This window comes from Papio anubis, chromosome 1 (genome assembly GCF_008728515.1).
Source record: "Papio anubis isolate 15944 chromosome 1, Panubis1.0, whole genome shotgun sequence".
NCBI classification, from domain to species: Eukaryota; Metazoa; Chordata; class Mammalia; order Primates; family Cercopithecidae; genus Papio; species Papio anubis.
The window spans coordinates 34,127,386-34,140,581 of record NC_044976.1 but is presented as its reverse complement, the minus strand read 5'-3'; the positions used below and the strand labels follow the sequence as shown (position 1 = coordinate 34,140,581).

Genomic DNA, 13,196 nt, shown 5'->3' with positions numbered 1-13,196 from the left:
TCCTGGTGAACTGAGCTGCTGCTAATTCCCTCACCCAGCCCTGGGATGCCAATTCCCATACCAACTTAAGAGAAAACCCCAACCCAGGATTGGGCAGAGGAGCCCAATGACACCAAATTGGACAGCACTCCTTTCCTTCTACCCAAGGAAAGTTGAGAAGATCTGGCACAACAGGCTGAAGCAAAAAGGAGGCCAACCTGATCCCAGATCTCACCTGTCATGCTCCTTGTCCACCAGGTGGTATCGTGCCCGGAAAGCCACCAGGCGGGCATAGTAGGCAGGTGCTGGGATAGAGACAGAGCGTGTGCATCGTACGTAAGTGTGGCACAGCTGGTACGTCAGGATCTGGAGCTCATCCGCTGTGAAACGGTTGTCATCCCAAAGAACATAGTAATGGGATGGTCGGCTGGTGCCCTGGGAAGATAGGAAGATGAGGGTCCCAGGCTGAGCAGAGGAGATGGCTGATAATAGGGGAACAGGATCACTATTAAGAATACGGCTGGGGGCCGGGCGCGGTGGCTCAAGCCTGTAATCCCAGCACTTTGGGAGGCCGAGACGGGCGGATCACGAGGTCAGGAGATCGAGACCATCCTGGCTAACACAGTGAAACCCCTCGCCTCTACTAAAAAAAAAAAAATACAAAAACTAGGCCGGGCGAGGTGGCGATGCCTGTAGTCCCAGCTACTCGGGAGGCTGAGGCAGGAGAATGGCGAAAACCCGGGAGGCGGAGCTTGCAGTGAGCTGAGATCCGCCACTATGCTCCAGCCTAGAGCGTGAGCGACCTGGGCCTCAAAAAAAAAAAAAAAAAAAAAAAGAATAAGGCTGGGTAGATAATTCACCCATGAACAGGCGGACGCAAAACTACCAATGTCATAAAGCACTCTTCTTAAAGGTAACCTGCAAGTGTATCAGGGCTTATTAAGAGAGCAGTCCTGGCCGGGAACAATGGCTCATGCCTGTAATCCCAGCACTTTGGGAGGCCAAGGCGGGTGGATCACTTGAGGTCAGGAGTTCAAGACCAGTGAAGCAAATGGTGAACCCCACCCCTACTAAAAATACAAAAATTAGCCGGGCGAGGTTTTTCCTGTAATCCCAGCACTTTGGGAGGCTGAGGCTGGCGATCACTTAGATCAGGAGATCGAGACCATCCCATAACACGGTGAAACCCCATCTCTACTAAAACTACAAAAAATTAGCCGGGCGGTGGCGGGCCTGTAGTCCCAGCTACCAGGAGGCTGAGGCAGGGAGAATGGCGGAACCTGGGAGGCAGAGCTTGCAGTGAGCCGAGATCAGCCACTGCATCTGCAGCCTGGCTTACAGAGCTTGTATCTCTTGTCTCAAAAAAAAAAAAAAAAAAAAAAAAAAAAAAAATTAGCTAGGCATGGTGGCGCATGCTTGTAATCCCAGTTACTCGGGAGGCTGACGCGGGAAGGCAGGAAGACCGCTTAAACCCAGGAGGCAGAGTTTGCAGTTAGCTGAGAGTGTGCCACTGCACTCCAGCCTGGGGGACAGAACAAGACTCCACCTCAAAACAAAATAAAACAAAACAAAACAAACGAACATAATTTGGATGTCATTCAGTGATGACTGATATATTGTAGAGGCAATGTGAATAAACAATTCATCTTTGACCCATTGGAACCCCAAGATATAGCCCAGCTACCTGGATGCCTGCATGGCTGCACAGATAGAAGTCAAACTCAAATGGGTGGGTGATGTTGGTGTCCACTGTGGTCCCAGCTGGGATGTTACCACTCTTCCCAATCTGTATAGAGACAAACAACCAAGATCCCAAGACCTGCCAGGCCCTAACTAGGACCCTGGCTCAATTCTACTCTGACTTCACCAAAATCCCAAGAACAAAGCCAAAGTTGCTATTCCCAGAGGGTACTGAATCTTTAAATAATATGCTTCTAAAGTCACACAGACCTATGTTCAAGTCCTATTAGCTGTATGATCTTAGCAAGTCATTTAACCTTTCTGAGATTAAACTGGAGATAATAATAATACCTACCTCACAGGGTTGCTGTGAGGAAGACGCCTTGTACAGTATCTGGCACATAGGAGGAGTTCAATAAATGGTAGTTCCCTTTCCCTTCTCTGGGAGCTGGTCTATATATGGGGTCTAGGCCAGGGAGCTAGAAGGAGGGAAAGGAAGTATAAGGGAAGGAGGGGAGGAGGTGGACACTAGTGAAGGCAGTGGTAGAGGAAGGACCACAAGAGCTAGGAGGAGGGAAGGGGCCAGGGAGGATGGACAGGACAAGGACTAAATCCCCAGCCTTTATCTGAAGGGCTTCTTCTCTATTAAGATAAGGGAGACAGAAGGAGGGGACGGGAGGTCTCAGTGTCAGGCCCTCACTCACTCGCTCGTTCTTGTCAGCACAGAAAAGGCGGGTGTGATGGCGTTTCTGCACCACAATATAAGTGATCCCAGGCTGGTAGTCCTTTTCCAGTTTGATGCAGGCATCACGAATGGCCAGTAGCTCATAGTGGAGTATCTAGGCACAAAATGGAGAGGGAAACAAAGAAACACACAGTTCCTCTTGAGTTCATACCCTTCTGAACTAAGGAATTGCCACTTGTAATATAGCTTTTGGCTCAGTCTCCCTTTATATGCTGATGCTCAACAATTAGAGATGATAGGCCCTTCTTGTCAAAAGCAGCCTTATACTCAGTTCACTTAATATGTTCCTATAAAACCTTGGCCAGGAGGCTTGGCATCAGAAGACAACAAACATCTGGTTCTTGTGTATAAAGAGACCTAATATCAACACACAGAACCAAGGTTCACAGAGAAATCACTAAAATTACAATGCCCAAAGTTAGTTTCACTCAGGATCAGGCAGCTAATGAGAGTTCTCTTTTGGGCTCCAAGAGCAGACAGGTTGTGGACCACCAGAGAAGAGCAGACATATAGCTCCATAATGGGTGCAGAGAGAGTAGGTGAATTCAGTCCTACAAAGCAAGCAGGATTATTAGAAAATGGGCTAGCTAAAGGAAAAGCTAGAAGTAAATAATCATAGGCAATAGTTTCCTATGGCCATGGATGTCAGATATAGAGGGTCAAAACTGTATGGTACAGAACGATAGACTTTGGAATCAATTAGACGTAAATCCAAGCTTTAACTAGTTGTATTACATTGGGCAAGTTATTAAACTCCACTAAGTCTCATTTTCTCCACATCTGTTAATGTTACTAAGACCTGCTTCACAAAGCTGTTATGAAGACTAAGATAGACAATTAAGCAAAAGCATAGAAAACCTAGTAGGGCTTAATAACTGCTGATTGCTTTGCTAAGCAGTTTGAATTTTAACCCAAAGCTATGTGAAGCCACTAGACATTTCTGAACAGATATGTAATATGATAAATGTGTCTGATATTTTAGAAAATACTGGATGACTTAGAAATTGGGGATAATGGCCAGGCACCGTGGCTCACGCCTGTATTTCCAGCACTTTGGGAGGCCAAGGCGGGTGGATCATTTGAGGTCAGGAGTTTGAGACCAGCCTGGCCAACACGGTGAAACTCCAGCTCTACTAAAAATACAAAAATAACCTGGATGTGATGACTCATAGCTGTAGCCCCAGCTACTTGGGAGGCTGAGAAAAGAGAATCACTTCAGCCTAGGAGGCAGAGGCTGCAGTGAGCTGAGATCATACCACTGCACTCCACCCTGGGCAAGAGTGAGACTCTGTCCCCGCCAAAAAAAAAAAAAAGAAAAAAAGAAACTGGGCCTAACAGTTAAGAGCATAAACTATGGAATCAGAACAATGTGTATGAATCCCAGTTCCACTCCTAATTAGCTTTGATGACATTAAAGAATCATGTAACATTTCCAAGCCTGTTTTCTCATCTGTTAAATGTAAATACACTATTATTCCATAGGACTACTGTAAAGCATTAAATAAAACATGTTTCCTCTCAGATTTAGGAAAAAACACACACACACACACACACACAAAAAACGTGAAGTGCTTAGCACAGTTCATGGCACACAAGAAGTTCACTGGAACAGTAGTTATAATACTATTAAACGGTAGTCAAGGATACCAGTTCAGGATAGAAGTTAAAAAAAAAAAAAGAAGACTGGCAGTGAGAATGAATAGGAGGAGTATTATGAAGGAAGGTCAAAACAGCATTAGTCCTCAAATGCAATCTCCAGACTATCAGCATTGCCTAAGAACTTGTCAGTATTGTAAATTCTTGGCCCTCATCCAAGACTCATTGAATCAGAAACTCTAAGGGTAGAGCCCTTAAAACTGTTTTAACAAGCCCTCCAGGTGATCTTAATGTAAGCTAGCATTTGAGAATCACTGGTCTAAACAATCAGTCTCCAACAGGAACCAACTACTTAAATAGGCACTGAGAGTCTTCTATTATGAGAAGAAAAATCTACAGATGCTTGTATACTCCATCCCTCAGTTGCCATCCTTGCCCCCAAGTCTACCCCATTTAGCAAAGTTCCCGAAGAAGTGACACACCTCCCAGTGCCAATAGCTTAGAAAAGGTAGTAGCACCTAGCTTTCCAGCCATGATGTGAAGGTTTTCTCCACCTACTGTGGGCCCTACCTGGGGTAGCTGGCCTTCAGGGACCCCATCTCGGTAGAAGATGATGCGGGTAGGCTTGAAGCGGGTGGACTTGTAGAACTGGATGAGGAGCTCACGCACCATGTAGGACAAGTCTTCAATGATCTCTTGGCGTGGTCGCTGTACCCGCACAGTAGCACAGTATCGGCTGGGGTGGGCATCCATACTGCCTACCACCTGACAGTCAGAGAAAAAGGATTAGCTCCTAGAACCTTCACCCTCACTGTCAGGCTATGGGTTTGTGGAAAGGCTTCTTAGCAAGAAAACTGCAACTGAATGAGTAGGGCTTGGGATTCAAAGAGCCCTGGTTTCAATCTCTATTCTATCACACAAGCAGAAGTTACTCAATCTCTCTGATCTTTTTTCCTCTTCTCAGATGTTGATAAGAACACCTGCTTGCAGTGCTACTGCGGTCCATATTAAGCACCTTACACAGGGCCTAGCCCACAGTAGGTACTTGATAAATTGATTTCTCTACCCTTTGCAGAGGAGCGTGTGAAGGTTTAGTACTACTAGACCAAACAATGGCCTCTTCCAGTCCCAAGTTTATCCTTTTTCCCATTCAAATGCTAATCTACCCAGGAATCATGACCATAGTAACAGTGTTCTTGTGGTTGATGGAAGAAACGCCATTTAGAAAGGAGACAGTGGCCAAAGCCTAGGAGGGATGGCCACAAGAAAAACAGGGATAAGCGTATTATAGGGTTTCCCTGCACTTACTGAGGTTAAGACCAGTGTGCCTACAGAAATGTGAGGGTTTAGGAAATACAAGTGGGAAAGGAAGTCTGATCCCTAGCAATTTGGAAGCCCCTAGGAGACAAAGAGCAGAAAAGTCAGGAGAGAGATAGGAAAAACATCTAATCTATTACACAGTGAGGATGGGCAGAGGAAAGGATAGTCCCATCAACTAAGTAACTCCCTTTAAAGGGATTTCAGAGAAGATACAGTCCCTCTCCTACATGCCAAAAGCAGGCATGGGGAGAGAGACATTCAAATGCAGAGCAAGAGTGATGCAGAATGAGTCAAGTCTCTGGCTACACTCTCACTACTCTCCCTGAAAAAAGACACCATACAGAGCTACCTTTATGACATATCAAGGGAATGGGAATTGGGAATAGCGAGCTAAATGGAGATCTTATGAAGGGTCAAGAGCCAGAGCTGAGGGAAGGAAATCATGGGCAGTTTTGAGGACTCAGAGTGAAGAGGAGAACTTTATGAGGCAGCTGGAGAATATCACTCACTGCTGTGATAGAAGGTTTTTTCCCATCCCCTGCTGGGGGGTGTGTAACATCTGCTCCCAGGAATATCACTGGCTGTTGAAAAACGGCAGAGCTGAGCAAGGAAGAGAAAACAAAATGGTGAGGCGTTGGGTCTTCTCTAGCTGGCACCATCCAATACCCACTCTGCTCTTCTCCCCCTTGTGTCTGATTCACTCTGCCTGGCCAGGGTCCTATCTCTTCATCAATTCCCAGCATGGTACCTTGAAAAGGGCAAGTGGACAACAGAGTTCATACCGCTGGTGTGGGACTAGGATGTTGTTAATGCCACCAAGTTTGACATTGATCTTGAGGCAGAGGTTGGACAGAGTCTGAGGTGAGGTCTTGACCACATTCTTCACCTGCACACACTGTGTAGCCATTCCCAAGAGTGTATCTCCAACACGTTTCACCTCAGCTATGGGCGGGGAGAGAAATGATTAGTGCATTCAACAAACATTTACTGAATGCCTACTAGATGCCAGGCAGTGTATGAGGTGCTAGCGAACACAATGATGACAGGAAACACGTAAGGTCCCTGCTCTCATAGTGCTTACTAAATAGGGACTAATTTTAAAAACTGTGAAAATTACAACACTGATAAATGACACAACAGAAAACTTCATGGAACAATGACAGCATAAAATAAGAAATAAAAACCTAGTCAGGAAAGGATTCTTGAGTAGGTAATGATTGAAATGAAATCTGAGGACAGCAAAGGACTTAGAGGAGAGGGAGTTTGAGAGAGAGCATTCTAGGCAGAGGGAACAACATGCAAAAATGCACCCTGCTAGAAGATAGCAAGATGTGTCTGAGAAACAGAAAGACCATAGCAGCTAAAAAGAAGAGCAAGGGGAGCATGTTGTAAGAGAAAGAATGTGGTCACTAGACTGACCTATTAGAGGATATAAGGGTAGCTTAGATTAACAAGACGGATGAGGGCCGGGCGCGGTGGCTCATGCCTGTAATCCCAGCACTTTGGGAGGACGAGGCAGGTGGATCACGAGGTCAGGAGATCGAGACCATCCTGGCTAACACAATGAAACCCCGTCTCTACTAAAAATACAAAAAAATAGCTGGGTGTGGTGGCACATGCCTGTAGTCCCAGCTACTTGGGAGACTGAGGCAGGAGATTCGCTTGAACTTGGGAGGCAGAGGTTGCAGTGAGACAAGATCACACCACTGCACTCCAGCCTAGGTGACAGAGTAAGATTCCGTCTTGGAAAAATAAATGAAATAAAATAAAATAAAATAAAATAAAATAAAATAAAATAAAAATAGGCCATAAATTATTTGTGACACATTTTGAGTCTGAAGTCGTTTTTTGGTCATCTCAGTAAGGATATCAACTAAGCGAATGGGTCTCGTGGTTCAATGCTCAAAAGAGTAGTCTGAAATGGAGATGCAAATTTGTGTGATAATTAGGTACAGAGAGTAGTTGAAGGCATGATCTTGAGATCACTAAGGAAGATAACATAGTAAAAAGAGAAGACAACTTAGATCTGAATCTTGAGGAACTCCCAGTATTGGCAGAACAAGAAGATGAGTCAGCAAAGGACAAAAAATCCAGAAAGCTAGAAGGGAGACCAAGATAATGTTGTATCACGACTGCCAAGGGAAGAGAGTGTTTCAAGAAGGAGCAAGTGGTCAACAAAGTGAAATGCGTCTAAGAGATGAGGTAAAATCAGGACCAGAAATATCCTCTGGAATTAGTGATATTAAGGTTAAAAAAAAATATTAGTGTACAGAGGCAAAAATTGTTGTGGTGATCTAAGGTATCAGGAAGAAAATGTAGGACTGACCAACAATTTGGTATGCTTTCAGTGGAAGAGATTTGAGCATGTTTAAAAAGATCATATCTACTTCCAAGAGAGATGGAATAGTGGCAAGCCAGTTCTACAGATAGCACTCAGAAAAGCCAGATAAAATATAAAAATCATCTTTTTAAAGGCAGCAGAGAATGCTGAGAAAACAAGAACTAGAGGGGGTAAAATTCCAGAGAGGGAGAAAAAAAAAATCTCAGAGGTGAGCTATCTTCAGCAGTTGCTTTTACCCTGGGTACATTTGCTGAATCCAAGTGTGGGTAGGAAGCTAAGAGTCTAAGCTCTGCACCACTGCCATGGAAAAGAAAAGCAACAGTTTTTGCTCCATTTAGAGATAGATTAATTCTAAACATGAATGATTTTTTTTTAATCATTAAAAAAAAAACACTTAAAAATAGTATCTTCATGACCCCGGGATTCCTGTTCTTTTTTTTTTTTTTTTTTTTGAGATGGATTCCAAGTTTGGTAAGGATATAAACTATCTAGAACTCTTTTTTTTTGAGATGGAGTCTCGCTCAGTCGCCCAGGCTGGAGTGCAGTGGCGCAATCTCGGTTCACTGCAAGCTCCGCCTCCCGGGTTCACACCATTCTCCTGCCTCAGCCTCCCAAGTATCTGGGACTACAGGCGCCCGCTGCCACACCCGGCTAATTTTTTTGCATTTTTAGTAGAGATGGGGTTTCACCGTGTTAGCCAGGCTGGTCTCGATCTCCCGACTTCGTGATCTGCCCGCCTTGGCCTCCCAAAGTGCTGGGATTACAGGCGTGAGCCACTGCGCCCGGCATTATCTAGAACTCTTATACACTGCTGGTGAAAGGATAAACTGATATACTTAAAATCCACTCCTGGATACACTCTCAAGAAAAAATGGTTATATATGTTCAAAGGACACATAGAAGAGTGTTCACTGAAGCATTACTATTATTATCATTATTATTTTTTTGAGACAGAGTCTTCCTCTGTTGCCCAGGCTGGAGTGCAGTGGCATAATCTCAGCTCACTGCAATCTCCACCTCCCGAGTTCAAGCAATTCTCCTGCCTCAGCCTCCCGAGTAGCTGGGATTACAGGCACCCGCCACCACACCCAGTTCATGTTTTGTATTTTTAGTAGAGACGGGGCTTCACCATGTTGGCCAGACTTGTATCAAACTCCTCACCTCAGGTGATTCACTTGCCTCGGCCTCCCAAAGTGCTAGGATTACAGGCATGAGTCACTGCACCCAGCCTGAAGCATTATTTTCAATAGTCAAAAACTGGAAACAATTCAAATATGTACATTAACAGAACGGATAAATAGATGGAAATTGTGTTATATTCATATGATGGAAAAACTATAACAAACCACAACTTTATGTTGCATGAAAGAAGTCAGACACAAAAAAAGTATATACTATATGATTCTATTTATATAAAGTTTAAATATAGGCAAAACTAACCTATGGTATTAGAAGCCAGAATAGTGGTTACCACTGGTAGGAGGTTGTAGTGACTGGGGCTGTGGTAAGGTTCTGCTGCTGAACTGGGTGCTGGTTACGCTGCTGTGACACTTTATGAAATATCACTAAGCTGAACATGTAAGATTTCTATATATACAATTTAATAAAAAGTTTACATTAAAAAAAAATATCAGTTTAGTGGAGAGGAAGCAATTAAATATACTAAAGACAGGATAGGTATACTACCTGATCAGAACAGGGCAAATGTGACACTGTCCTTCTACACTCTCAGGGCAACCAAATGCCAATGGGACCTTGCTTTGACCATCACAAGGAGGATGCCATTTTACCCAGCTTCCCAGGAGGGATGGTGAAGGGTCTTTAGAAGAGTCTGACGGCTGCTCTTTTCTGCTGGCTTAGTTCCTAGGCAAATGACTCCATTGCCTAGGAACTAAGCCAGCAGAAAAAGAGTACCAGTCAGATTGTCCAGGTGATATAATCAAGGAACTGCATGTAAATGAAAGAAACTCGAGGTCCCAATAAAATATCTGAGGCTAGAGAGAAGTGTAACATAATTGAGCCCAGGAAAGGGAAAATTCTGAGTAAGTACTGCCTTTCCCAAGCATGCTGTACCATTCCCAAGCCAAAACACTGGATTTTCCCTTTAATGGAGGGAAATCAGAAACATGAATACTTTCTCAAGGAAGTTCTCCTAAAAAGCATCCTTATCATCCATACAAGGGCCCAAGAAAGACAAGGACTGAAGATCAAACAACTTCTCTCCATAAGTTAATTACTAAGTATCATATCAGTGAAAGGCACTCCCTTAGGTGTGTATATAGAGAGGAAAGATTTCAGAGCAGAATGGGATCCACTCCACAACAAAGTATCAAGTAAGGTAGTAACTGATCAGTGGTCTGATACACTAGAGGAATCCAGAAAGAGACAAGTTCACTCTCCAGGTGAAATGTCAAGAATAAAAAATAAGTAGTATTTAAACTGGGTATTAAAGGATGGAGAGAATTTTAAGGGCAAGGTGGGGGACAAGAAGAAGAGGATACAGATATTCCAAGTAAAGGCAAATGACGTGAACAAAACCAGAGATTGAAAACCACAGACAAGAAATGAGCACTCAGAGTGTCAGCTACATGCCAGGCACTGTGCTAGATTCTGCTTTTTATATAATTAATTCATGATGCTCAGAACGGTTAGGTAATGTGTCCAAGCCAGTTGACTGGTATAGCCAGGATTAAATTCAAATTCAGCTCTCTTCAACAATTCCAGAACCAGCAATCATTCCAGTATGAGTGGCAAGCGAACAGTGCAAGATAAAGCTGAAAACATTAAACTAAGATCAGGTCCATTAAAACCCTTTATGCAGTAATTAATAGTAACCAATGAAGGTATTTTTGATAGTAGAGTCACAAAAAGTCTTACTTGGAACCCATTCAAGAAAGTCTTGAGGCAGGGCATGGTGGCTCATGCCTGTTATCCCAGCACTTTGGGAGGCCGAGGCGGGCAGATCACTTGAGGTCAGGAGTTCGAGACCAGCCTGGCCAACATGGTGAAACCCCATCTGTACTAAAAATACAAACATTAGCCAGGAGTGGTAGTGCGCACCTGTAATCCCAGCTACTTTCGAGGCTGAGGCACGAGAATCACTTGAACCCGGGAGGCGGAGGTTGCGGTGAGCTGAGATGGCACCACTGCACTCCAGCCTGGGCAACAGAGCAAGACTCTGTCTCAAAAAAAAGAAAAAAAGGAAGGTTAGAACTCAGTTGAGAAGTGTGGATCAAGAGCAGGGCGTATTATCTTGAGAAAAATGTGAAGAAGAACAATGAAGGTGAAGCAAAAGGACAGACTGTCTCCAAAGTTTGAATGAAGGTACTTAGAAGCAACTGTGATGTCAAATACAGAAGTAGGAAAGACAAGGTTTATAGAGAGGACAAACTACTGAAGAGATGGTCCAATAAAACACTTTCTAAGAGCAGACACTATATCTGTTTTATTCATCAATATATCCAGATCTTGCACAGTGTTCCATACATAATAGGTGATCAATAACCTCTTGAAGAAGAAAGGCAGAGAGGCCAAAGGGACAGACAGAAGTTGCAGAGGGTTCAAGGGTTGAATCAAGATTTTAATCACATATAATAATAGGTGATGATTGAAGCAACTGAAATGAATGGGAATTTTAATAAAATGTAAAGGCAGAATGAGAAGGCAGACAACAGGAACCTGTAGAACACCAAGGATTCCTAGTAATGACAAAAATAAATAAGGAGAGATAGAAGAAAATATCCAGAAGTCAAGAGGACAACTGAGAAAAGTCATTGGCAAGCCTGTGCAGAGATTTAGGAGAAAGGTAGACAGAAGGCAAGATGGCTGAAAGAGACACAGAGAATACAGAGAACTCATTCAAAAAGGTTTTTTTTTGTTTTGTTTTGAGACAAGGTCTCATCACTACGTTACCCAAGCTGAAGTACAGTGGCACAATTGCGGCTCACTGCAGCCTCAACCTCTTGGGTTCAAGAAATCCTCTAGCCTCAGACTCCCAAGTAGCTGGAGCCACAGGTGCACAACATGACTGGCTAACTTTATTTTTTCGTAGAGATGAGGTCTTGCTTTGTTGCCCAGAGTGGCCTCAAATTCCTGGGCACAAGTGATCCTCTCACCTTGGCATTCCAAAGTGCTACAATTACAGGTGTGAACCACTGTACCAGGCCTCAAAAAGTTTAATGAAGGAAACAGGAAGACAAAAGCTAAAAGAGATGGCAAATTTGTGGTAATGTGCATTAGGATGGCGGATCTGAATATATTTGAGGGTTGAAAGGTATGAAGTCCCAAAGGTAGCAGGATGGGTTGGGAAAGAGAACACAGAGGAGTTGAACAAGGTAAGAGGAACTCTTACTCCTTCGAAGCAGGAGAGATGGAGACGGAAAATGGCATAAAAGAAAAGTGCTGTGACAGAAATTTATATAGTCATTCTTATTCTAAAAAATGAGAGGAAAAGAGGAGAGATAGCAAGTCTCTCTCAAAAAGTCCAAGTAATTACCAGGCAACACGATACTAACAGGACCACCTATTCTGCTTGGTTGTGCTGCACAATGTCCAGATAAACAACGCACTCCTAAGGATAGGAATCTAGACCAACCCATCTCTGTACCTGGCCCAGCTTAGCCTGGCATAAGGACCAGCACACAAAGGACCCCAGTAAATGTTGTTGGGAAGGAGTGTGTGCAGATAATTAGGCTCTGGAATCACTCAATGGCTCAGGCATGCTATTTCTCCTATAAGAGGAGCACTGACATTAAGTAACAGCTCTGGTCAAAGCCAAGACTCTAGACTGAGTCCTTCCCAGGAGACCCCAGGGAGCTACGCTGAGAAGAGTCCTATCACCATTATCACTGTCCCAAGAGAACTGTACCATACACTGGCGTCTTCCCTGGCAGGATGACAATAATGAGCTGCAGCCCTGAGTAGGTGTTCTTGAGATGCCGGAACATAGGCTCCACGCTGTCTGCCCCCTGGGCATATTTGCAGAAACAAGGCTGACCCTGGATAGGCATCCCCGCATCCTTGGAAATCTTCCGCAGCTGGTCTGTGAAGTTCCTGTACACATGCATGGTCACAAAGGAGGCAGTGAGTCTCACTTGAATTCTTCTGACAAAAATCCATCCATCTTAGGTGTTTAGCACTGTAAGAGGCACTGAGAGATTGGTTTTTTGGTTTTTTTTCTTGAGACAGGGTGCTCTGTCATCCAGGATGGAGTACAATGGCACAATCTGGGCTCACTCAAGCCTCGAGCTGCCAGGCTAAAACAATCATCCCATCTCAGCCTCCTGAGTAGATAGGACTAGAGGCATGCCACCATGCCTGGCTAACTTTTTTTCTTTTTAGTAGAGATGGGATCTCACTATGTTGCCCAGGCTGGTCTCAAGTTCCTGGACTCAAGTGATCCTCCCACCTCAGCCTCCCAAAGTGCTGGAATTACAGGCATGAGCCACTGCACCCAGCTAACACTGAGATTGTAACATGAATGATACACAATAATAGCTAATGTAAAAAATACATTTATAGTTGAGTAAGGTAAGA

The 13,196-nt window shown here is 44.0% G+C and overlaps 1 protein-coding gene across 5 annotated transcripts in view; it reads right to left on the bottom strand.

Moving 5' to 3' along the window:
- AGO1 (argonaute RISC component 1) overlaps positions 1 to 13,196 on the bottom strand; it is a 47,814-nt gene that overhangs the window by 10,519 nt on the left and 24,099 nt on the right. For 4 of the 5 annotated variants that reach the window (XM_021939350.2, XM_003891583.5, XM_009204714.4 and 1 more), the window contains 7 exons: positions 12,529 to 12,713; positions 6,103 to 6,262; positions 5,830 to 5,920; positions 4,571 to 4,765; positions 2,364 to 2,498; positions 1,664 to 1,765; positions 215 to 414 (listed from right to left, as the gene is read on the bottom strand). In XM_021939350.2, coding sequence (XP_021795042.1) covers positions 215 to 414; positions 1,664 to 1,765; positions 2,364 to 2,498; positions 4,571 to 4,765; positions 5,830 to 5,920; positions 6,103 to 6,262; positions 12,529 to 12,713 — 1,068 coding nt within the window. The other variant, XM_021939352.2, reaches the window with a different exon arrangement.